This window comes from Lepisosteus platostomus, chromosome 5 (assembly GCF_059453375.1).
Source record: "Lepisosteus platostomus isolate fLepPlt1 chromosome 5, fLepPlt1.hap1, whole genome shotgun sequence".
Taxonomy (NCBI): domain Eukaryota; kingdom Metazoa; phylum Chordata; class Actinopteri; order Semionotiformes; family Lepisosteidae; genus Lepisosteus; species Lepisosteus platostomus.
In genome coordinates this window covers 32,053,155-32,079,689 of record NC_142615.1, presented here as the reverse complement: position 1 = coordinate 32,079,689, position 26,535 = coordinate 32,053,155, and the positions used below count along the sequence as shown (strand labels likewise).

At 38.7% G+C, this 26,535-nt stretch overlaps 1 protein-coding gene and 2 non-coding genes across 3 annotated transcripts in view; 2 read left to right on the top strand and 1 right to left on the bottom strand.

Annotated features, from left to right (window-relative positions):
- The window catches only part of LOC148665564 (antigen WC1.1-like), a 589,159-nt gene that overhangs the window by 211,919 nt on the left and 350,705 nt on the right, over positions 1 to 26,535 (bottom strand). Inside the window, exon 7 of the mRNA XM_088630949.1 lies at positions 10,299 to 10,308. Coding sequence (XP_088487075.1) covers positions 10,299 to 10,308 — 10 coding nt within the window. The remainder of the gene's footprint in view (positions 1 to 10,298; positions 10,309 to 26,535) is intronic.
- On the top strand, positions 72 to 165 carry trnai-uau (transfer RNA isoleucine (anticodon UAU)). The gene is made up of 2 exons: positions 72 to 109; positions 130 to 165. It is a non-coding gene; the product is annotated as a tRNA-Ile (tRNA).
- On the top strand, positions 22,233 to 22,306 carry trnan-auu (transfer RNA asparagine (anticodon AUU)). The gene has a single exon. It is a non-coding gene; the product is annotated as a tRNA-Asn (tRNA).

Genomic DNA, 26,535 nt, shown 5'->3' with positions numbered 1-26,535 from the left:
ATCCACAACCGAAACCGTTTTCACCCTGTGTTTCTGCACCGTCAGTCTGTATGAGGAGCACACTTCGCACAGCTCCAGTGGCGCAATCGGTCAGCGCGCGGTACTTATACAGCAGTGCACAGCAGAGTCATGCCGAGGTTGTGAGTTCAAGCCTCACCTGGAGCAGCGTCTTTAGCTACTGAAAGCAACTATCAAGTTTAGATATTATTAGGTATCTGATGGAGATAAATTAACATCAAACGAAGAAGAAGTCGAGTCACAATCAAATAAGGCTCCACAGCTGAAACATTGTGTTTCCTTCTCTTTTCAGCATGGAATAAACCTTGACTTTTTCCTTTGAAGCCCATGCATTCTGACGCAGCTCCCTACTTAAATTACCAGCAGCTGTGTTCCTCCAGCTGACCTGTACACAAATATATGAGAGAGGTCTACTGAGACGAGAGGAGCCCTGAAGACTTGAAAAAGCTCTCGCATTAGACTGTGTTTTGTTGTTCCCCAGATTTGTTTTTAATGTTCTTTTTCTTTTGAAGTTGTTGGGTTTTTTTTTTTGTAGTTGTTAGACTACTACAGGGATTTACCTAGGTTCCTGGAAGACTTCTTGTTTTGTGTTTGTTGTGTTTTCGGGTTACAATTTTTTTTTCTATTGATAGGACCCCACGCATTACTATGGGAGTAGTTAACTTTAGTTCTTACATTGTACCTGAAATTACCACATAAACTACTACTCTGTTTCCCTTTTTTTAAAAGGCACAAGTGAAGTTTGTTTTTCCTTGCTGCTGATTGGTAGCTACAATGGGTCAATTGCAATAAACCCATATACAATAAACTCCGCTGAAATTTGTCAGCAGCTCTGTACTAAACCTGTTCTCAATTGCAACAAACCTAAAATAACAGCTGCTGCCGATAGATGTTACTGCATTAGGAGTCTAGCTTAAACCACCTCTTCATAGGTTTTAAGCTATTCAGTAGCAGACTAAGCAGAACAATCGATCACATTAGAACTGTCTTGAATGTAATGGAAATAATGTACTCATTAAGTAACAAGCTTATGCACCACTTGCTTGAAAATTATTATTATATTTAACTAAAATTGCTTTCCAGACACCACAAATATTCACAATGAATGTTATCATTACACGTATTTACTAATAAAAGTGTTATTTATTAATAATTAAGTTCCATGTATATCTTTATTAGTAGCTGTATTACACGTAATGCATATACAGTCTTTATTATAGTTAGTTTTCAGTTATCCTGGGGAGGGAAGAGAATGGAAATTAAGGAAATAAAAATTTAAAGGGCTTTTAAGTCTTCAATGTGTTCTGTCATAGCTGTGTGTTGTCATATCTGAGTGTTAGTTTAGTATATTTGTTGTATTATTTATTGTGATTTAACACTACACTTGTGTTTCTCAGGAGAAAGCAGTAATATTTTGTTTTATTTAAGGGTACAGAAAATTGTATTGTACGGCCAAATGTAAGGTTACGTTAGCATTATTGTTACCTTTTGCAACGTTATTTATTTAAGACGGTTCTTCGGAATAGTGTCCCTTACGTATCTGTGACTGTGGTCCAACAATAACGGTGCTGAAATAGCCGTAATGTGTGGGAAGAAGATGGAGATGGAACAGGAGGCTTACTCAGTCGATAGAAAGGTTGTGTAGGACTGAACACACTACGGTTATGGTACTGGGTTTAAGAGCATTACGATCCTACAGTCTCCTGATCCGTAATCAGATGTGTTATCCAATGCACCACTGGCCCTTGTACCGCATTCCTCAAGTGCACCACTGTGAGCTTGCGCCGCTACAATAATACATCGCCCCAGTCCAAATTTTCTCAATTAGGTGCACGTTTTCTATGTGTATTTAGTTAATAAGTCTTTCATTTTGTCTGTTTTAAAAATTGCATCTCTTTAAAACAGACAAATGAGTTTATGTGTTGTGCTGAAATTCACACATGAGGGCATTCAAACGAAAGAAATCACAGAAAAGATATCGCGCTTAAAAAGAAATCAGAGTGGAGACGCTGGTGATAGAAAACAGAGCTTCATACGATGCATGAGATGCTTTACCTCTGAACTAAACTTGGCTCTTTAATCGTGTTAGGAAGAGTGTATAGTCAACAGTGTACATTTTAAAAATCAAAGCAAGATAATGAGACACGAAGTGAATTTGGAACACGAGCCTCTCCTTCATTGTTTAATGAGCTTTTGATGAACATCTAAGTGAAAGACAAATTCACTGTTTTCACTTTGTGATTAAAAAACACTTTTATCACACGTTAAGCACTCCTGATGGTGTCGAATAGTTCTCTTTTCTACCCTCATCATTTAAGGATCCCCAGCTAAAATATCTTTTTAAACTACAACAAAATTGCAATATTTTGAATACTATTTAAGTTTACATAGTCACATTCCCAGTGATATTCACTTAGGCGCTCAACTATTAACTTCTTGTAGTTTGACTTTAGCCAAAAGTTTGAAATCTCTGCAACTATCAGGATGCTTAAGGACATCCAAAGAAACCCCTTCACATTTAGGGGAGACGGTGTTGAGGTCAGATTAATTTGAAATGCATCTCTGGGGACTTTTGATTTACCAACGTTATGTTTAACTGAAGGATATGCAGACTGACTGTGCCATAGAAACTAACGCACATCACCTTTTTTCTACATTCACAGGTTTTTGGCTAAAGACAAAAAAATCGTTTTTGTTTCCTTGCCAGCTGGCAGTAATTCCTCTGCACTGACAAAAAAGATGAGTATTTTATCTTTCGCAATTTGTATGGATTTTTTTAAAAACAAGTTGTTCCAAAAATTAAATGAACACTTCCATTAAATTTAATGTAGAAGCATGTTGCTTTCCATAATGATAAACTGTGTGGCAAGACAGGCACCAGTGAGACTCAACCTCAGGATCTCCTGTTTACTAGGCAGGCACTTTAACCAACTAAGCCACAGCATTCTTGCATCCTAGTGTTAATCCCGCATCAGCAGGGTCAGCTTGTCGGCATGCCTGTCTCCATTTGGTGGTTTGAGCTGACGTTGCCATTAAATGCGACCGAGAATACTCCAACCGGCGCGTCGCTACGCCTGCCGTTGGAGAACTAAGCCACAGCACTGGCATCAGATATCCCCTTTACAGCCACTTGGACACATCTCAATTGCTCTGAGACACCTGCATTCAGTGTGCGCTGAGCCTGCTCGCTGAGCAAGTGACGAGAAATGGCTTATGTCCAAGGAGCTCAATATGCTTTTTATGTTCAATGGGGTGTCCACTACAGCTAACACTGAAGCGCAGCACAGGCTCTGTGGTTTGACATCTCACAAGGTAAATGTTGAAATTGTAGGTGGAAGAGGAAAATTACCCTTGAGTATGGGGAAAGAGGCAACTCATGTCCGGAGGGTGCTGAAGTGTGTATGGAGGTGGCCTAGTGGTTAAGGCAATCTCCTCTTAATACATGATACTCTGCACAAGTAGGTTTGAACCCCATTCTCCTCGAGGAAGGGCTTTGACACATTTTGACCTTTTTAAACTTGGTGTGCTTTCGTTTTGTTTCTTCGCTCCTGTACTACAGCAGTAATATTTCTATAGGTGTATGATCATGGTAGGCTGACAGCAGGAACACGTGGCCCACAAGCAGTGACAATATCAGAGGTGTCTGCAGTGTGTTGGTTTGTAAGCAACGATAAAATAACTTGACATGGAAGCAGGTGTGCCTGCATTAATACAGCTCCATGGAGAGGAAAAAGTAACACAAGAACTGACTTAAATTCAACAGCACATTTCTGCAGCTGAAAACGGAACCTACTCCACTTGATGATTGAGCTCACAACCTCGGTATAACTCCACTATAAAAGCACCACAACCTGACCAATTGCGCTACTGGAGCAGCACAGCACAGTAGCACATTTTCCTCAGTGCACTCAAACAGTGCTTCTTCCCTAGCCTACCAGCTTCAAGACGTTTTTAAATTGATCAAAGATTCATTGGAAAATGTTTGTCACACCCGGATTCACTGCTTGCAAGGCAGCTATGTTCATCATTATGCCCAGGACTGGTGCCAGGGGAATGATCTGTAGGGGGGGGGGGGGGTCTGAAATCCTGAGGGGGGCAGTGATATTTCGGTTTAAACGGAGCCATTGCAACCATCCAAGTGAATTCTCGTTATTTCATGTTAGAAGATAACGACAAGCAATCTGGTATTTAATGATGAAGAACAGTTCCACGTTCATCAGAACTCACGTGATTATTTTTGCCTGGAGCATCAACCATATGTGTTCATTTTTGCAACAATATCAACGGTAACGAGGTTCTGAATCATTAAGCAATCATTGTAAAACCAACAGAAAGTACAAACTTCTATAACTACAGTCCTAGTTATATAACGATTGTAAGTATGAGGATAAACTACTGCAAGGCATTGGTCCACCTGAGCAAATAAGGTCATAATAATGTTGACACCCCAAAACATAGACACTATGTAACGTGCTGTTCCTCGACGGATAGCCCTCCTGCACATCAAACAGTCCGATGTAGTAACTGTGAATTCGGGGTTAGTGTAGTTATCTGACCATTGACAAAGTACAACTATTTTTTACGGCTCAAGTTAAGTAAGTGAAAGTGTTCAAAAACTTTTTATCCAAACCTTTTATCCAAAACTGACGGGGGTGGGACTGTTCAGTTGAGGGGCGATTTTGGCATGCCAGTAACATTTTCACAAGAGTTACGAAAACACTAATTTTGTGTATAAAGAACATTGTGTACACATTGTAAGGAATTAAAAGCACTTATGGGGAGTGACCTCGTGGTGCATCTGATACCACATCAAAAGGTTGTGTGTTCAAATCATGTCGAGATCGGCTGATGTATGTTCAGGTTCAGCTGGTGCCGAACCCAGAAATTAGACCATGCAGTTTGGTCTTATCTGTACACCACATAGATAATCTAAATGAAATAACAGAGCAGTACAGGACACGCATTCAGGAAATTACACAGCAAGTCATTTTGAACATGACAAGAGAAAAGGCACACTGCACATCCGTGAAACATCACGTCCGACTTTAGAGACAGTTACATCACAGAATGGAAGTTTCAGGCCCCTTTTTCATTACAGGTTCAAACTAACCTGAAAGTTACAGAGCTTTAGGTCACTTTTGTATTAAAAAGTGTCTGAAGCCTGTAAATATAATTTGCCCTTTTTTAAATTGTGGATGAAATCCAATCCCATGTACCAAGACCTTACAGTATATTCATGTTAATTAAAATGACTACATTATTGGACATTAGCTGGTGCTTTTTGTAACGATTTGCTATTTCATGCTGGAAAGAAGGAAACCCGACCAATGTTTGCTTTCAGGTGCGGTTCATTCACATTATGGACATCTATTTCTGAGTAGCCTGATTTAAAAACACACGAACCCGGTAGAAGTCGAACCTACAATCTCATGATGCAAAATCAAACGTATTATCCATTAAACCACTGGCCAATCATGTAACTGAATTGCACCATGGTGAGTTCAGCGCTGCAACTAGTAATACACCATCCCATCTAAAATTTCTAAGTGAGAAACGTGTTTTCTACATTTTTATCAGTTTTAAAATATCATCTCTTTAATACAGACAAAGGGTTTGTGTGTCACTTTGAAATTCTGATTGATTTAGAATTCAAAGAAAAATATGTTTTCTTCAACAACGCAGTGAAATTATGACATATTTCACTCTACTTCTGTCTTGTAGTAAAGCAGACCTTGCAGTGTGAGCATTTACTCCAGTAAATTAGGTCATGTATCATGTTAAATCACTTCTTCAAAACAAAACATTTCCTGGTGCACGTTTTCTCCATGAAAAAAAATACATTTTTCCCTTACCTAATTTCTCGTTTTATTTTTTCCATCAGAGTACAGAAAGAAGAAAAAAGGGAAAAGCAGTGTCGCAAAAAAACTCCATTGCCCTTGGGAGATGTCAAGCTCATCGGATATGAAAAGTGCCCAATAAAAGCAATTTATCTTCATTTATCTTAGCGTCGGGGCTGCTATTGTGTGTAGAGGAGGCAACTTGCAGACTCACCGCTTATTGAATACAGGTAAGTTTTGAGTGTCATGCTGATCGTCTTATAAATGCAAAAGAAACTTTTAAAGCTGATAAAGTTTTCCATTGTAATTTGCATGTAGCTACAACGTCCCTGGAAGAAAGATTTTATCAGTTGCACATAATCGGTATTTTTTACTCTTTGTTTAGTACTGGAAATATATTTTTTTAAATTTTTCTAAAGAAGATCTCAAGAAGTATTGCCAGGACCTACCTTTAGAACTCAATAGCAATATTGATGGAGTAGAAATGTAAGATAAATTGATGATCTGAGCTAAAATAGTCCTTACACGCCTCCTGGAACAGTGTTCGTATTCATAGCAAGTTATATTCTTTTTCAACCCCAAACGTTGCTATTGCATTAAGCTTTGTGTGACCATTAGAGGTTTCGGTAGCTTATGGAGAGCGCACTTTTCCGAACTGAAACCTATAAGAACATTATTCAAGACGCACCATGTCCCAGAATCATTCATCGGGAGTAGGATTAATATCAATGGAAATACTTCAAAATAAAAGATTTAACTGAAATATTAAAAGAGTAGGAAAGCATTTAAAGTAGAAAAAAATCAGTTCAGATGATATTTAATTTTTTGAGAAATGGGCACATACATCAGCTCAGTGAGCAGTGCGAGGTGCTCTCCTGGAGATGATGTTAAATTAGTTAAAATCATGTGATAGTTAAAAAAGCTTAAAACTTAGTGAAACAGCCAGCACAAGTGGTTGCGTTTGTGATTATGTCACTTCTCTACTACAGCAGCGTTGGTAAAAAACCCTCTGAAAGCAGTAAAGCTCTGCACAACTAAGTTTGTTGCTATTTGGAGAAATCCACAAACTCGTGTTTTTCATGTGCTTTAAAAGACAGCCATACTCACCGACAAAATAAAGACACTGCTGCTGAATTTTTCCGAAGCACAGTTGACCTTTCTGAGCCAATTGATGAAGCTCACCCAATGAATAATATAGCAGAAGGTGGAGGAAAGTGCAACTTTGTAACTATCGCAACCACAGGAACAACTGCAAGAAGCAGAATCAATTTCCCATCGAATGGTGGTGTTGTCTGAGGTACGAGATGTGAACGCGTGCAGAGAATCCCACAATCTCTTCAAAACTTGGACAAAGTATTTCTGATGGAGCGCTGTGCGCAAAGATTGAATAAGTTTTGCTCCTGCCGATGATTCTGCGTGAAAAAGCACAGCATTCAAGTTTCACAGACAAATACACCATGCCTACAGAACCAATTTTAAAAACAATTGCAGCACACTAGGATTCACACTGACTCAAAAGTGATCATGGCAGATGTTGTTCCCTGCATAATGCTGAAGGGACCAAAGAGCATTGCTGTTGGGAACACAAAATGAGGCTTTTTTATGCCTTGATGTTAAGCTGACAAAGACTATCTTGAAACACCTAGTTCAGTTTCTTCCATAGAAGGAAGGTCTTTACCCACCAACACTTAACAGCGGCAAGATTCAAACCTAACCCAGCGAAGAAAATGGAGCAGAAACCCAGCACTTAGACCACCCAGCCACACTCCCAACACCTTACTCTTTTGGAGAACGTCGGGTGGGTTCAGCTCTTGTTGTGCGACGCGTGGAAATGACTGCATCTTCGTTTTCCGAGATGTTTCCTATCACATCTTTGTCAGCTCTGAATATAGTGATTCTTTGGAGCAGGCTTCAGACCTTTTATTTTATTTATAAAGGAGGGCGCATTCAGAAACATGTAATTCCTGTTTTAGAAATGCTTTGGGCGGTGTGTTTTATATAATGCACAAACAGTATTCTGATTGTATACTGTAGACCTGTGTAGCAATCATACTGGACGTGACTGGGATTCTGAAATGTTTCTTGAAAAGGTATTCAGGGCTGCTTGAATCTATAATAAAAAAGTGATCCGAAACTTCCTACCTTCCAATCACTGATGTCGCTCTCCCTAAACCTGTACGGGATGTTTTGCTGATGTGCAATGTGCCTTTACTCCTGTATTAAAGACCTCTGTTGTTGGGCGGAGTTGAAGGAGAACTAACTGCACAGAAAAAGTACGTAACGATAAAATATTTCTGCGCGTGAAACACATCAATCGTTCAGCATTTCTAAAATGTTTAATTGAATTGACAAAGAAATCCTCTCCTTAAACTTCGAAAAGGATTATCTGTTGAGCCAGCAGGCGTAACACTGCAGTTGCCCGTTTCTCACAGGTGTTTGAAGTTGTGGATAACATTTAGCAGGTTTGGCACCATGGCTTAGCTGGTTAAGACGCCTCACTAAAAACCAGGAGACCCTGGGTGTGAATCCCAGCGGTATCTATTCGTAGACAACAGGCCACTCATTGTCAATATTTATGGGGCTTAATTTAAAGACAACGGGAGAAGCATGAGTTACAGCTTTCTGTAGCTGTTTTATAGAGTGATGTGTTGGTTGCCTCTGTGGCGCAATGGAGCGCGCATTGGACTTCTAGGCTTTGATAGAATGAAGTCGTTTAAAGGTTGTGGGTTCGAGTCCCACCCGAGTCATGCATCATTTTGATTCAACCTTTCAAAATCCTCTAGGGATTAGTGTTAATCAAGTCAAATAAAGGACTTCTTAAGAGTCCACAGTTGAAAATGAACCAGCAGCCACAAGAAAGAAATTAGCACTGGACAGTGATCACATTACTCCTGTCCTGGACTCCTTGCACTGGCTTCCTGTCAACTTCAAAATCCTCATGCTCACCTATAAGGCTCTCCATGGCTTGACACCACAGTACCTGTCTGGGTTATCGCCCTACTCCCCACCTCACAACCTTCGCTCTTCTAATTCTGGTCTCCTATCTGTCCCCCAGTCCATCTACACTCTATGGGTGACAGGGCCTTCTCCTGTTTTGCACCAAAGCTCTGGATCTTTATTCCCAAGGATATCAGAGAGTCACCTTCTCTAAACTCCTTCAAATCCAGACTCAAAACCCTCTTCTTTAGAAGAGCCTTTAATGAACTATTCTTTACCCCTCTGTTCCTACTGTATTTAATACCACCATCTATTGTCTCCTCTAACTGTGTATTCTCATCCTGCTTATCTTGTGTATTTTTTAACTTTATTGGTTTCATTCTGTAAAGCACTTTGAAAAACCACCTTTAAAGGCACTATATAATGTATAGATTATTATTATTAATAATAATAATGAACAGCGCATTTAACACTGAGCACATGCGGTCCTTCTTTGCAAAGGATTGCAAAGGTTGGGAATTACCCTTAAATATAAATATTTCTGATAAAGGTAGGTTGTGTACTTTTGTCCAACTGAGCAATCTTGCTTTCATAAAATATACCAACATTTTAATAACTGATGATTAACATGCTGTAATACACAGTTCAAAATTAAAGGCATAAATGCTGTACATGAGAGGTTAAGATCCCCCTGGCGGTTTTACAAGGCGACGCCGGATAGTTAGTCACGTGACACACGTGAACTGCGTGATACCCCGGTGGGCGTGTCGCGGTATGCCGCGAAATACCTCACCCATTTTGAATGGCTGCATCTGTACATTGTTTCATCAAACTAGAACATTTAGAGGAGGTCAATTGCATTTATGAATTGCATAGTGTTAGTATTTCTTTCCATTTAAATACTTCAGTCAAAAATGTAGAGAAGGTGCTCCTGTTTTCACCATTATAAGAACTGTGATGCACCAGTAATATTTACTCTCATAAAAGTATTGTAATTGTATTGTTCTGTTCTGTAACAATCTTGAGTGACACAAACCTTCTGTTTTACTGCACTACACTTCTCCAGAGGCCAGTTCAGCACACAAGGATCCTCAGTCAAACAAACACTGCAATCGCTTGATAAACGCTATTTCTCATCCTTTCTCTTAGTGTCGGTGCTACTATTGTATGCAAAGGAGGCGACTTGACAATGAAATCTTAAAGAGAGTCTTCATGAAGGTGTGTGTCGGCAAGCTGTCCACTGGCAATTGACTGGGCTTGTGAAGAAATCAATCTCATTCAACAACCATACAAATTGCACAGCTTAAGGCACATGAAGCGAAATCTGTGAGCTGACTGACACAAAACAATGTCACTTCACATTATCTGCAAAGTTGTTTTGCTTGTCTGACCACCTCTTCCTACTTTACAGTGAGCACATATATTTCAATTTCTTTCCCCCATGTGGAGATGTATCCACTGCCAAAACTGCTGTCTGATTATTTAAATTATCTGTAAAACTGTTACATGACTTCATCTAATTGTACATTTATAAGACGGTCTGTGAGACATTTGTGAGAGTAGCTGAATCCCAGGGCTGGTATGGAATCACACACAGACAGGTCTTCTGTGTGATCTGAGTCCCACTGCTCAGAGCTACAGACTGGTCAAATGGTCACTATTGTAGACACGACCATCGGACCATCGTCTACAATTAATCAATATACCGATCATAGTGTCACTACTGGTGTTTATTACATAAATACTGTATATAAATAATAAGATAATTCCACACTCATAAAACATTTATAAACATTTTGGGAGGCTGACATACAGTAAAGAAAGTAATACTGAAGGGCTGGAAGTCCTGGAAAGCGTTAATAGAACCTTCTTGCTTTCGACCTGGAACAGAGCCCACAACTGCCAGATCAGTGACCCCTGAGCCCAGTTCACAGAGAGGAGAACCAGGAGCTCTTCTATGTCTCTAAGAGGGCTGGGAGGAAAGATAAAAGGGGGAAATGTGACATGAGTCCAGGCTGTTCTGTCTGATATTGTTCATGTAGCAGCACTGATTATCTGAATATCTTCTGGTTCTGGATTGTGAGGATAGAGAGCAGTACGGAGTTGAAATCCTGTCTGAGTGTGAGTCTGAGCTGTGAATCTGACTGAGAAGAGAATAATAATTTTTTATTCTGCCTGAGAATTTTCCTGAAATTTTTCTTCTTTTCCAAGTGGTGTTACATCCCCTTCAGATACTCTGCACAGACTGCCAGAGTGAGAGAAGAGGAGAGAGAGATGGACAGATAATAGCACACACAGCAAGAGACACCTACGTCTTGATTTACTTTGAAGCAAGTTTTCATTTCTTTTCTGGAACAAGTTGTTTCTGAACTTCAAGAAATTCATACAACTTCTAAAAGATAAAATACAAATCTTGCTTCTCAGGACAGAAGAAATGCTGCAAAAAAATGCCAGTGAATTTTTCTCCTTTTAATGAAAAATGGAGAAAAACAACAGTGCATCTCCGTCGGCTTGATTTAGCTTAATACAAGCATTCACTTCCTTTTCTGTAGATTACAGCCTGCGAAAGATGAAATGAAGTTCTTGGTTACTCTTGGTCAGTGGAGAAGAAATACTGCCAGCTGGCAGGAAAATGACAGTATTTTATTTTCTTTAACTACAAACATGTGAGTTGTGAAAAGCAACGGGAATGTGTCCCTGTGCAGCTGTTAAACAAAGGGCTGGGTGGTCAAACGTACTCAGGGACGTGCTTCAGATTGTGATGATGTAAACATAATCTCCGCTAAAAATTGAAGGGATTTCTTCGCAAACCCTCTTGAATGTGGCAGGAAATCTTCGTGTTTTACTCATGTGCAACTACAACAAGTAAACAAATAAGTACCTAAGTCAATGTCCAAGAAAACCATCTTCCCGTGTGGAATTTTTCTTTAACTGGCTGTTGGGAGAATTCATTTATACACCCGTTGTATCCTTAGCAAAAATACTTTAAAATTAAAACACAGATTTGTTGGAGAACTTGACAATCCTTGACAATCATTATTAAATGAGCATTATACAAATGTGCATTGATATTTTTAATATGTACCTTAATTGTAATATATATACATAATTGCTTTGATATGGATGTTCATTTGAAGGAATTGAGGAAACTATGAAGGATCGCAGAACAACCAAAGATACATTTGGGCATCTGCTGTTGGTAAAGATGAAAGAGTACCTTAAGTGTGAAGCTTTCATACACACGAGAGAAAAAAACAGTTTTAATGCACTTCATTAAACTAAGGGCATGCTTATCAATCGTGCACATAGCAGAGGATGGCTTCGATCCGTCGACCTCTGGGTTATGGGCCCAGCACGCTTCCGCTGCGCCACTCTGCTGACAGCTGTCATAATGTGATTCAACACAACTGCTCTATCTTTGCTTTCTAAAAGTGCGCCCGAGATGAAAAGTCTAAACGGTAAACGCAGACGTCACTTTGAGCACTTGGTCTTTTATAGCACAAATCATAACCCGCTGCACTACATGGGCGTGTCTTCAATATCGTTGAGAACCAAACCTTCTGCTTTCCGAGCCAACTGATTCTTTCGTCGTTAATTCCCAAATCTTCAATGAGAATCAGTGAAACGAAAATCAAACACATGTACACACTCGCGTCCTAACCTGAAAGAAAAATCTACACCCACTTTATAATACTGAAAATGATTCAAGAAGTACAGCAAAGTTCTAAAACCAGCGAATGCATCTGCATACATAACATGTCAATTTTTCAAAAGTAAAATCTTCAGCTTTGAAAGATTACCATCCATATATTTTCGTTTTTCTCTTTTTTTACATAACACGCTTTCGAGAAACAAACTGTCTTTTATTTAAGGCTTCATTAGAAAATGTGTATCTTGGTTTGCCAAGTTAAAATTGGCACATCCCAGTGGGCAAAAGATGTAGAATATACGACTATTAATAGCATACCAGACGTTTAAATGTGCTCGGTAACTGGTCTAGAATGAAATTCTAATATACGTATATCGTTATACGTCAATTAGACATCTATGATTACATGTTTATTATACATAAATGGTTGGAGTTCTATTATACGGATAAATTTAGAAGACTATTATACATATATAGTTAAAGGTCTATTATACATCAAAGAAAGATTTTTATAGGTGTAGAAACTAGTAAATAAAGCCAATGATTTATTTTAGAAATGTATTCATAAAATATACAATTATTCACACCTGAAAAATATGTAGTTCAAATTATACATTATATACAATATTGTAATCAACAAATGTCTAACCATCATAAAAAAACTCAACTAGTAAACTTCAGTTACAAATTCTAGTAACATGGCAATATATATATATAGTAATGACAAACACAAACTAATTACATGAACACGCTAATATTTAACTCAAAACCACATTTCGATTCAAATATAAATTTTAAAATTTACAACTTCTTTATTCCACGAAAATATTATTAATGTAGCACAAACGCTACTTTCTAATAAAGACAGAAAGAAACTGTTTGTTTTGTGTCTCATGGTGATCCTCCTCTCGATACTAATGAAATGTTTAATATGATCCCTCGAGAAAAAAAAGGAGTCAATTTCCGCCTGGAATGATTGATGCCCCATCAAACATTTTGTAATATCCCTGGAAGTTTATACAGTAGAATCCTGGTTTGTGGCTTAAATTCAAGGTAAACAAGATTAAGGAAACGAGTTGGAAACTTGATGTCGAAGTGGGATTTAAATCACCCGGAACATTTCCCTACATTGGGCAGTATGTGCCAGAGAGCCTACTGCCATCCCTTCAATAGTTCAGTTGGTCGAGCGGAGGAGTGTAGTGGAATCAGCAGGGAGTCCTTAGGTCGCTGGTTCGAAGGAAGGTGCTTTTTGTGTACTTTAATCAAAGAGTTAAAAAAGCGAATCTGTTTCATTCAGACATTGATCAAAAGCTCAATAAACGACGAAGTAGATGTTCCTGTTCCAAATTCAGCTCACGTCTGATTTTCTTGTTTTGGCCAAGATCTGAACTTTGAATTAAGCGACTACTTGGTCTGCTTTGTAATTCAAATGTAGATACAAATGTCATGTTTTTTATTGTAGATATAAAGGTGTTCTCTGTTTTCAAAGGATAGGTACAGTACTTAATTGGCATAATGATTTGGTATTGATTTTGTATTGTTGTATTATAAAGTTTGTGCTTTCTGTGTTTTTATCGTATTGTGAACTTATTTTTTTAAACAAATGCTTACAAAGGCAAACACGGCACACATCTGTTTATACCAGTGGTGAATTGTACATTTTTATTAAGTACAAGCTACTGTGCACTTCTGGGAGTATAACAGGTTCGATATAAAGTGGCAAAAATATAAAAGGGGAAAATACCCCAGACTGCGTGTAAAGCCCTCGTTGTGACTGTTTTAGATTAAAATGGCGTACTGTGCACGAAATGTTGCAGAAACACAATCTGATATTTTGATCATTATTATTTTAATAATTTGATCAAATTGAGGCCCAGGATCCAAATCTTCAGTTCTGATTTTTTTAAGTGATATCTTTCCTTCCTGTCGTGGAAATCACACGATGTGAGCAATTGTTTTTTTTTACGTTACGATCCAAAGAGCCTCAGACGCACTGTAACCAAACCAGGATGGATTCTGCTGGGAGCCGGACTGAGCTCATTCTCACTCCCTGTGCTAAAAACAGAATTAGCTCTTCCCCGAACATCGTCTACAGCTGCTGGATGGTGCTCTGCGTCTTACTGCTCCGGCAATTACTTTGACGAAAGACAGATCACTTGTGCACTTTTAACCTTCTCGCAGCTACAGCTATAGCCCTGAAAAAAGCATTAGCTTTATCAGTTTTTACATTAATCTATTTTGAATCAAAGTTTGATATTTTTTTTATTTTTTATTGCATTTTACATTACAATAATAATAATAATAATAATCATTATTGCGTACACTTATATAGCACTGTTCTGGATACTCTACTCAATGCGCTTTACAGGTAATGGGGACTCCCCTCCACCACCACCATTCTCCTGAATGATCACAGAGAGTCAGGACCTCAGTTTTACGTCTCAGCCGAAGGACGGCACCTGTTTACAGTTTAGTGTCCCCTTCATTGTACTGGGGTATTAGGACCCGCATGGACCACAGGGTGTGCGCCCAGCGACAAAAAACAGAAGTGTGTCGGGCTCGGCTGCGAGCAGGACAATGACATCACAGGGACAAAGTAGAGGAAATCAAAAGGGTTCTATAAAAGACCTGTGTCAGCTGTTGGTTTGCAGTCTGGACTCTAAATCCTCCGATCCGATTTTAAATCTCTCTAATACCTGAGCCGCGGCTTCTTCCGAGTATTTATTCGTATACTTATTATGTGTAAGTGTATAGATGAAACCTTTCATATATTGTTCAGTTTAAATCAAAATGCTTTACTAATACAAGAGAGAAGTATAGTATGAAGGATGTGACAAATTTATGATTTCTAGGAACAAAACGGTTTTTATTTGCATTCGAAATGAAACGGAATTTTAGCGCGACACACAAACCCTTTGTCTTTTTTAGTTTTTTAGAGTGAACAGACATAAATGTAGAAAACGTGTTTTTTTTTAAAGCTACAATAGCAGGGTCAGTGGCGTAATGAATAACGCATCAGGCCTCGCGTCAGAAAATTATAAGTTGGACTGCCGTCTGGCTTGTTGCGTTTATACCATTTACGTTCTTTTATATAAATGAACTCCACCTGAAAGCTATAGAAAACACTTTGGGTAAGTTGTCTGCAGCCTCATGCGAATTTCGGCAAAACACTGTACTGTCTGGAGATCAGCTCCAGCTCTGAACTCAATTGCAATGAAAAACCATGCGTAACAAAACTGGAGAACAGCTGAACTTGTGCTCAGTTCGGTGATGAGGGATCAGAACTGTCCTTGTTGTAATTAGCACGAACTGCACAGGCTCTGAATCAGACCATGTCAATTAGTCTGATCAGTGAAGGACACGTTAATGTAGAATTATTAATAAGTTTATTAGTTCAGGTTTACCCACCTGAACTAATATAGAATTATTACTTGGTCTGTCTCTTGTTTGTATATAAATGAATGTCTCTGACAACTTAATGTTAGTTTTACGATGTAGGTCAGGCGTTGACATATGCATGAGTATGCGAAATGTCTCACTCCTGATTCAGCTCATGTTCTATAGGAGATTGGCAATTCCTCCTGTTTCTCGTACAACCATATCAGAACAGAAGCCCGTGTCACCCAGCTCTGATTCAAGATCGACTCGCATCTTTATCTTTGCATTAAGAGCTACCGGATAACAGATTATCTTGAAAAGGTTTGGGGATGCACTGGCTGGGATTAAAACCCGGCTCAATTATTTGGAAGTCACCTGTACTACCAACACACTTCTAAGAAGCACCCGCACATTTTCGCAATCCTCTCTCTCACCTACAAAGTTATGAAGACACAGACGACCAATGAAAACTAATTTGATTCACTCAAGGCTTCACTCTTCTGTTGTGATGTTGTTTTAATTAGTGTTAGCTGTGATGAGGTGTTGTTTCTGTCTCTTAAAGTTTAAGAGTCTGCTCTTTTCTTCCTGGTATAGAAAAAACATGTTCCATCTTTGTTTACAAACACCACTGTAAATTATTTGTCCATCTCTAAAGCCTGTGTGTATTGACAAGGCAATTCAAAAGCACATATTAAATAAGAACACGATCCTTCACGATGCAACACGATCCGTGGTTGGAGCGTTGTTTCGCCCTTTAACGTTCTTCTACAATATTTACAGACAGGGCTTTATCACTGGAGTTGTGTGCATCGGTCCATGAACATCAACTGTACTGCTGTTTTTCTATGCGTAATTTAATGGCTAGCACTTAAAAGATGCAAAAAGATTTCAAAGAAAACATAATTGAAAGACAGTCGAGTAAGGATGTAGAAAAACGCTCTCCCCTGTTGAAGAATCAACCACCGTCGCCCATGTAACTGGATATAAAAATAAATTATTCCCATGAATTTACTTTGTAGTAGAAGAAATGCGAAAGTGGGAAACTGCAGGTATTCTTCGTGAAGGGTGGATTGTGTTCAGTGAACATATGCACATCTTTACGTCAGTTCCACAATTTGCGGCCTAGAGGATGTAGCTCAGTGCTAGAGTGCATGCTTTGCATGTATGAGGTCCCGGGTTCGATCCCTGGCATCTCCCGATGTCTTATGGTATTGTGCTCACATCGCAATCTTCTGTTGAGTGAGAATTCTTTGCTCGTGTTCATAGAGAGACAGGTTTACACAATTAAACTCAATGTGCTACAGTGTTGCTCTGCTGTTTTAAATGTACCTCCAAAGCATTTTGTTCTGTTAACTACCAAATGATTTGAACTAATTTAACGTCATATTCAGAAAATCCAGAGAAGGTCATCAGACTTTTAGTGGCTGTTGAAGAAAACACCTGTTGAATCTCACTAGGGATTTCTTGAGAGATCATTCAGCGAGCTAGTCCTCCCTCTGGACTCCACACTGAGCTGAAAGCTGAAAGCTGTGCGAATTCCTCACTGTGTGTCCTGTACTGTTACAGGTGCTTTCGTGTAGGTGTGGAGCACAGCAACAAGAACACCTTGAACTTTTTCCGTATGTGAAGAAAAAAACAAAAGAACATGAAAAGTATTGAGTGTATAAAATATCCATGGTACAACCCGAGAAAAACTGATGGACTAAACAACAACATTTGATGATTAAAGAGATTCAAGAAACACAATCATCCACGCACGGGCTTGGATCCTGAACGCTTAAGTTAATTGACAAAGCGAAGGATATAACCTGTAAACTCTCTCAATGTCTTATAGTTTATTAAATAAAACAATTTCTTACTTTCTTAATAATTTCTTACTGTTGATGGACGATTTATTGAATTTTAGCAAAATCACAATTACAGCTTTTTCGGTTAAACTGTTATTCACATACTCTAACATAGATAAACGTTAGTGTCTTCTGATGTGTGAGACATTTTCTCAAAAACAATATTTGTTAGTCTCTCTGGAGGCTGCACACGGTGTTTAGAGAAAGAATTTCAAAAAGACAGGCTCCCTAAGCTTAACATCAATGCAGAAAAAAATGTTTTCTCAACAGAAATGCTCTTTGGCACTTTCAGCTTTACATAGGGAGCAACGTCTGCCGAAATCACTTATGAGCCAGTGCACATTGTAGTGTGCCAGCAACTACATTTAATATTGGCTGTGGTGGTGAGCTGTTTTTGTCTGTGAAAGCAGTTGTCTGTGATACTTCACGCCGAATCATCGGCAGGGGTAAAGCTTATTAAATATTTGCGGATAGCGCTCCATCAGAAATAACTTGTCCAAGTACAAAAGAGATCATAGGGTTTACATCAAGCAGTCACAAAACATACCTCACATGTCAAATTTAAATGGGGAATTGATTTTGCTTCTTGACGTTGTTCCTGTGGTTGTGTTGGTTACAAAGGTGAACGGTCTTCCACATTCTACTAGAGTATTCACTGGGTTGCCTCTATCCATTATCTTGGAAAGAATCTGTGCTTCAACTAAAAAAAAAAATCATCAGTACTGTCGTTTTTTTCTGTGCGTACAGCCATCACTTAAAGCATATAACAATCCGTTCAATCCCCCGCATCTCCAGGTGCTTTATGTTACTGTGCTCACATCACAGTCTTCTGTTGAGTGAGAACTCTTTGCTCGTGTTCATAGAGAGACAGGTTTACACAATTAAACTCAGGCACACTCGAAGTGCTACAGTGTTGCTCTGCTGTTTTAAATGTACCTCCAAAGCATTTAGTTTTGTTAACTACCAACTGATTTGAACTAATTTAACGTCATATTCAGAAAATCCAGAGAAGATCATCAAACTTTTCATGGCTGTTGAAAAAACACCTTTTGAATCTCACCAGGGATTTCTTGAGAGATCATTCAGCGAGCGAGTCCTCCCTCTGGACTCCAAACATTTTGGGTTAAACTGTTATTCACACACTCTAACGAAGAGAAACGTTAGTGTCTTCCGGTGTGTGAGCCCATTTCTCAAAATATAAAAAAAATAAAAGTTATATAAATTGAATTGTTCTACTTTTTAGGCTTGCATAGTATTATTAATATTTCAGTTAAATCTTTTCTTCTGTAGTAATATGAGTTGATATTAATATTAGTCCTGATTTATAATTTTTTGTCATGGTTGATCTTAAGTAATTTTGTAATTAGTTTCAGTTTTGAAAATTAGTTTCGCGCAGAGAAGCTACCAAAACTGGCAATGTTCACATAATGTGTAATGCAATAGCAGCATTTTGGGTTGAAAACAAAAAGTATATCTTGGTATGAATCCTAACACTTCATAAGTAGCATTCTTGGATTTCTCGCTTCAGATAAAGTTGTCTATACATCATAGATTTCTACTCAATCAATATCAGCTGTGTTATCACTACAGAACGCTAAATATAGATCCTGGCAATACTTCGTGAGATCTTCGTAAGAAAATCCAAAATACTACGGAAGGAATCAAATTTATACGTTTCTTTGGATCGAGAAGATGATCATTATGAGACTCAAAACATGCCTGTCTTTTCTTTTTTCGAGGACACATGGATTATTGAGGTGTAAAGATGGGTTCAAAACTAAAATCACCTTCTATAGCTGCTGTTTCCTTAAATCCTTCAACTGATCATCGATATCGAGGAATAATATTATATAGTTTCTTCAAATCCTTCAACTGATCATCGACATAGAGAAATAATATTATACAAATTGTGGTTTTCTGTTAATTGCCAATTTGACTGTAATTACATCTTCGTTTACAGATGTCTTGCATGTATCACAAGGTATAATAGTTGTCGTGCATCCTCCGTTAAAATGTTTTAAAAAGTACGACAAAAGTACAACATGCTTAAGAACAACATTTTCTTTTGACAGGGCAGAGTTGTCTTCACAATCTGGGTTGATTAATTCCCCTCACGGGATCAATAAAGTATCTATCTATAAATCTCTTACACGTCATTTACCATGGCCTTTCAACTAATAGCCCGTGCAGGGATCAAACCCCAGCTGTTGGTACGAGTTGCATAAGACCCTGTAACGCGCAGATAAGAAACTAACCTCTGCTTCTTCATTATATACACAGTGAGCTATATTTGCGAGCCTACTGCCCCCTGCGGGCTCTGTATTTGATTGCGGTACAAGACCGGCCGTGGAGATAAAGTGAGACGGGTGTGTACTTTAAAAGGCTCATAGCGTCCCTGGGAGGGCTCAAACCACCACCCTTTTTGTTAACAACCGAGCCACAAAGACTCATGTACAGCTTAACACTCCTTGGTCTCAGTGAAAGTGATACAAATTTCGGGAGATTAATTTGTTTTTAAAGGAAAATCACAAACAGTGGCCGAGATCTACTGGAGTTTTTCATTCTATACTGCGATTTCTGTAGGGTACCCTGTGAAAATACGAGTTTTGACGAGAAGGGATGGACATATAAGGTCAGAAGGCTTGGGGAATTGAACTTTAAGGTGAAGACTGCGGGTTCAGCAGCAGCAGAACCTGATCGGTATCAGTTGACTCGGATATACTTTGAAAATGAACTTAGAGATTTAGAGTCAGACGTGCTACCGTTGCACCATGGGGTACTTAATTAAAAAAAAATAGAAAAACAGTCAGTGTTCCTGGATCTGTTATTGAGAACAACACCTGCACAAGAGCTGCGCAGGAAGAATAAAATGTGGTCTGGGATGAAGAGACTCTCTTCGGAAGAGCGGCGCTCTTCACAGGATATTTCTTTTGTGTGAAGTTGATTTGTCTCCTTTGGGGAATTCAAAGGCACTGACAGCTGTGACCTTGTGGCGCAAAGATAGCATGTCTGACTCCAGATCAGACGGCTGCATGTTCAAATCACGTCGAGGTCTGCTTTTAGTTTTTCAGGTTCTGCTCGTCCTGAACACGGAATTCACACCATGTAGTTGAGTTCTATCTGTACACCACATAGATAATCTAAACAAAATAGAGCCCTACTGGACATACAGTTAGGATCTCACACAGCGAATACCCTTGAACACAAGAGAGAAGGCACAGTTAACATCTGCGAAACATCACATCCGTCTTTAGATACAGCTACATCAGAGAATGGAATCCCGGAAGTTTCAAATAACTTCTTTTAATACAGGTTCAAGCAAACCTGAAAGTTAGGGAGTTTCCGGACACTTTTGTTTTATTAAAAAGTGTCTGAAGCCTGAAAATGTAATTTTAAAAAAAAACCGCTATTGGACATTAGCAGGTACTTTTTGTAACGATTTGCTATTTCATGCTGGAAAACAAAGGAAACAGACCCAATGTTTGCTTTCAGGTGCGGTTCATTACATAATAGACATCTATTACTGAGGAGCTTGAATAAAATTTACATGAGGCAGGTAGAAGTCGAACCTACAATCTTATGATCCAAAATCAGATGCGTTAATTATTAAACTGCTGGTATTAAACATAACCGGAATTCCCCCATAGGGTGCTCAGCTTCGCTACTAGTAATATACCGCCCCTTCTAAAATTTCAAAGTGAGAAACGTGTTTTCTGATTTTTTATGAGTTTTAAAATATTATCTCTTTAAATCAGAAAAAGGGTTTATGTTTCGCACTGAAATTCCCATTGATTGAGAATTCAAAGAAAGACTGTTTTCTTCCACAACACCGTATAATTATTACATCCACCAGACTCTCCAACGTCTCCAGACCTTGCTGGGTGAGCATTTACTCCGATAAATTAGTTCACGTATCATGTTAAATCACCTCTTCTCAACACAACATTTCCTGGTGCACCTTTTCTCTATGAAAAAAAAACATTTTTCCCTTGCACGATTTCTCGTTTTTTTATCAAAGCTTACAGAAATAAAAAAGAAGAAGAAATAGTGTTGCAAAAGAACTCTGTCGCCCTTGGGAGATGTCAAACGCATTGGACATGAAAAATGCCGGATAAAAGTCAGTTCTCTTCGTTTCTCAGTGTCGGGGCTGCTACTGTATGTAAAAGAGGCAATTTGCTCTGAGAGCAGGTTCAGCGCTTTCTGAACGCAGATGTCTCAGAGCGGTGTGTCCAAGCGGCTGTAAAAGGTGGTGAAAGTCCTGTCACCGTAGCTTAGTTGGTTAACGTGCCTCTTTATTGAACAAAAGCACCGGTTCAACTCACTCGCCGTGTCTTTCTTCCTATCTTGTAGTACAGAACGTATCATTTTGGGCACTCACAAAGGGCTTGATTTCGTTAAATGCATGTGTTCATTTCCTTTCTGGAAAACTTGTTTTTGATGAAATTCACACAGCTTGCGAAACATGAAATTCAGTTCTTGGTTATCAGTGCAGAAAAAATATTACCGGCTGGCAAAATAAACGGTAAGAGATTTTTTTTTTGATTCGAGGAAAGACTCGGCTCGTCAGTCTCTGTGGCGCAATCGGTTAGCGCGTTCGGCTATTAACTGAGAAGTTGGTGGTTCAAGTCCACCCAGGGACGGGTTTCCTTTGCGATGTAAACATTGTTTTCGCATAGGTCGATTGGATTTCTCAGCTAAACCATAGCCATTTTAATATTTGTAGGAAATGCGACTGTTCAACACGTGTCAAAAATGTCCAATAATGCCCAACATCGCAACTCCCCAGAAAACCATATTCACCCAAGAAAAATAATCGTCGAATCGTCATTTATACTCCCGTCACATCCTCTGCTGAAATATTTTAAAAATACAATGCAGATTTGTTTGAGAACTTGACAAGCATTGTTTTGTTAGCACTGTGCAGTTGGATTTTGATATTTTGACATATTTACCTTAATTTTAAACTGCAAATACTGTACAATTTATTGGAATTGTGTTGTAATATTAAAATATGTTAGCTGAGGATGCAAAAGGGTGAAAGGGAAAGGTCAGAGGGTACAGTAACAACAAGGTTTGGACTGGTGGAGGTGGTAGGGGTGTTGATGGTTTTTCTCTGTAGAGGATGATTGAGTTGTTTATCCTTCTCTGAAGTGAGAAACTGGAAGAGTTGGGAGTTGAGAGATCTGATGAGGTTAGTTATAAAAGGAAGTTGATGTGGAGCTGTTAGCCGTAAGAATCCCTTAATGTCTTTGATGTTGTCATCAAAGATAAACTGCAGTAAGCAAAGATAAAAAGAAAATTATCTTTGCATACTGCCCTGTCTTTCTAACACCTGAAGAAGGCTCCACGGCCAACACGTTGTGTTTCCTTTCTTCTCTTTTCAGCATGGAATAACCCTTTACTTGTTCCTTTGCAGCCTACGCATGCTGACGCAGCTACTCACCTGATATTTAACATTTCTATAATCACAACTATGAATGTCCACTGTGAGTATTTTTTCCATGATTATTTATTCTGTCATTGAAGGTATTTTACCTCATACCGAAGTGTCATAATCATTGAATTTTTTTTTTAATTTAGAAAGTAAGAAAATGATAAATTGCTATGAATTGCATTTAGCCTGTTCTGATCTGATTCTATATACTTTAACATGCCATGTTCACAATGTCACAACTTAGAAATGCAACAGTGAAGTGTTGTAATTATCAATGTACATAGTGTCGGAACATTGAGATGTTTTGGTAATGAGGAAGGAGGGACATGCCATGTTCACAGGGTCATATTTAAAAAATTGGCACAGTAAAATTTCCTAAAGTTCAGGATTTTGATAGTCTGTTCCATTGTCTCTCACACTTCAGTGTCAGAATTTTTAGATGTTTTTATAACCAGGGGGTAGGTTTATAGCAAGAAGCAGAAAGTGCAATCACCCGTTGCTCATCCTCGGTTAACCATATGTTCTCATATGCCATGTTCTAAATGTCCCATTTATATTAAAAAGGTTCTTGTAAAATGCAAGATTTTAAGACTTTTTATGATCAGAAGGTAAGGTCGTGGTAAATATGCAGAAAGTGCCTGTGAACTTATGTTTTGCATTTGTTTTATTTACTTATTGTGTTTGTGTTATTGTGAGTTTTGAAAATTGGTTAACAATTTTCTGAAATGTGTTTCACACAAAAATGTTATTTGGATAGTCACTACTTTCATATTCCCATTTACTGAGGATAAATACAGTAATCCATCCTGATTAGTACTTTTAAAAATTACTGTAAAGAGCCATCTACAGGCGAAAGGTGGCATAACATCACAGCAGCAGCATTAAGGCAGAAGAAGAAGCTGGCGAATAAGAAGCCAGCTTCAGCCTCGTTAATGCAATACTATTGGGTGAAGTGGGAAAATATTTCTTGCTCTGAATCCTAACATTTTTATAGGAGGTGTTCTAGTACTTCTTGCCTCAGATAAAATTGCCAATACACTTAATTTCTACTCCATCAATATCAGCAGCGTTATCGGTACTGAGTCCTAAATGTACGTCCTGTCATCATATAAAATGTCAAAAGTTTTGACTGCATTCAACTGATCAAATTTCTCTTCGATGACAGTTATCATTTTATCCAAAATACATCCGAAACAAATTTGCACTGTTTTTTTTTTATCCAGAAGAGCATCATCATGAGACTCAAAACATACCTGTTTTTTCTTCTTTCCAGGAGGAAGGATTGTTCAGATGCAAACATTGGTCCAAAATCAATGTACTCTCCTATCGCTGTTGCTTCTTTAAATCCTTCATTTGAACGTCGATATTGAGGGATGATATCGTACAAATTGTGGTTTTCTTTTAAAGCAAATTATATTAAAATATGAGCCTCTGTTATAGTTGTCTTGGAAGTTTCGGAATGTATAATAGACCCCCTTGTGCCCTCAGCTAAAATATGATAAAATACAACAAAATGTATTTACATAGAACAGCATTTATGGTTACATGTATATTACAATTAAGATAAATATACAAAAGTATTAAAATACAAATGTACAGTCCTAGCATAATCATGCTGTCCAACTGTCTTTTTTGCTTGTCAAGTTCTCCAACAAATCTGTGTCGTAATTTTAAATATTCTAACTAAGGATGCAACGAGAGAATTCTTCTGCTAGCCGTTCGAAGATCAAACTCCTTGGCTGAATATGATGTCCTTGAATGTTGGTCATTATTGGCCATTCCCAGTGATATTGACTTACATACTTAATTGTTTAACAAAAACATTCAAATTTCTTGCAAATATCAAGTGGGTTAAGGTTTTGCTAAGAAATCCGAATAAGTAGAGATGAGGTTTACATTGCAATAATGAGAAGTGCATTTCTGGGTGGGCTCAAACCACTAACCTTTCAATTAACAGAGACTCACGTGTGTCCCTTTTCTCCATTTGCAAGCTTAAAAAAAAGAAAATAATGCTTTTTTCTTACCAGCCTGCGATATACAAGGCAAGATTTGTATTTCATCTTTCACAAGCTGTATGAATTTCATGAAAAGCAAGTTGTTCCAGAAAGAAAATGAAAACTTGCGTTAAACAAAATCAAGCTGTATGTAATCATCCATAGTGATACATTTTGTAAGACAAGACAGGAAGAAAAGCACTGCTGGGATTTGAACTCAGCATTTCCTGTTTAAGAGGAAAGCATGTTAACCAAATCAGCCAAATTGCCATCAGTGTATCAACACCATGTCTGAGTCAGTGATTGCAGCTGACTGTCACTGGAGGACAGTTCATCGTGAACAAGTCAGCCTGCATAATGAGGGGGAAGAGACTGACTTCTGTGATGCAGTATCGACAGATACTAACCTTCTGTCCAACTGTTCTCTGCTGCATTCTGGATTAGCAGGTAAATATTGGTTTCCATGCGTGTGTAGGGGTTTTGTGTATTTACTGGGACAATTATTAATTGTAGCAGTAAGTCACAAAATGATTCTTTGATGGCTATTAGAAAACCGACCTTGCGGGTTAACTCATTAACGCACACACACAGATACTAATACACTTATGAATACATAAAATGTGCATATAAACATAACAGATCTTAAGAGTGTGGGTTAGCAGAATACAAAAGGTATATATTAAATCATGAAGAGTTCCAAACCAAGAGGGACATACATTCAGTATACCATTCATTTAGACTGTTTCGTAAATGAACTGGGATTAAACTTCTACACTAGATACTCAAAAGCAAGTACATCACTCATAGGTATTAGATTGATATCAATTGTGGTTGAGGTAACAATTGAATTCTCGAGCTGTAATGCAGAATGTTGAATACTCATCCGATCTGTGTGGATTCAGATCTCCCGCGGACACAAAGAAGCAGTGGCAGGCTGTTGTTGTGTGCAATCGGCACTCTCTGGCTCGGTGCCAGGCAGTGGCCGGTGCGGCTGGCGAGAAGGAGAGGATGGAGAGATTCCTGCTGTGATGCGCTGCTGATGCTTTTTGAAGACCGGCTAGTTAGTGTTGGCTGAAACTAGCAGAGCTTGTGCACATGGAAAGTGACTGCGGGTCCAAGCCAGTCACACTCTTTAGATGGGAAGAAGACTAGTTCGTTCTCGATGTAGCGCAAGTCCTGAATACTGAGATTCAGCAGTCGACAGTTCCAACCGTAGTTCACTCGTTGATCAGGCGAGCTTTGACGGTGGAGTACCTGCGGTTCACAGGGCTTGCTGCTGGGCTAACCTCGGGCGGATCCTTCGGTTATGCGTGGGCAACCTCCGTTCTCGACTCTTAAAACAAAGTTAAGTCCTGGCACTCGGACACACTGGCCGTCACGTGATTGTCCGAGCTGAGTCTGGGAACGTCCTGGAGGGGCACCTTCTGGGCATCGTGCTGCC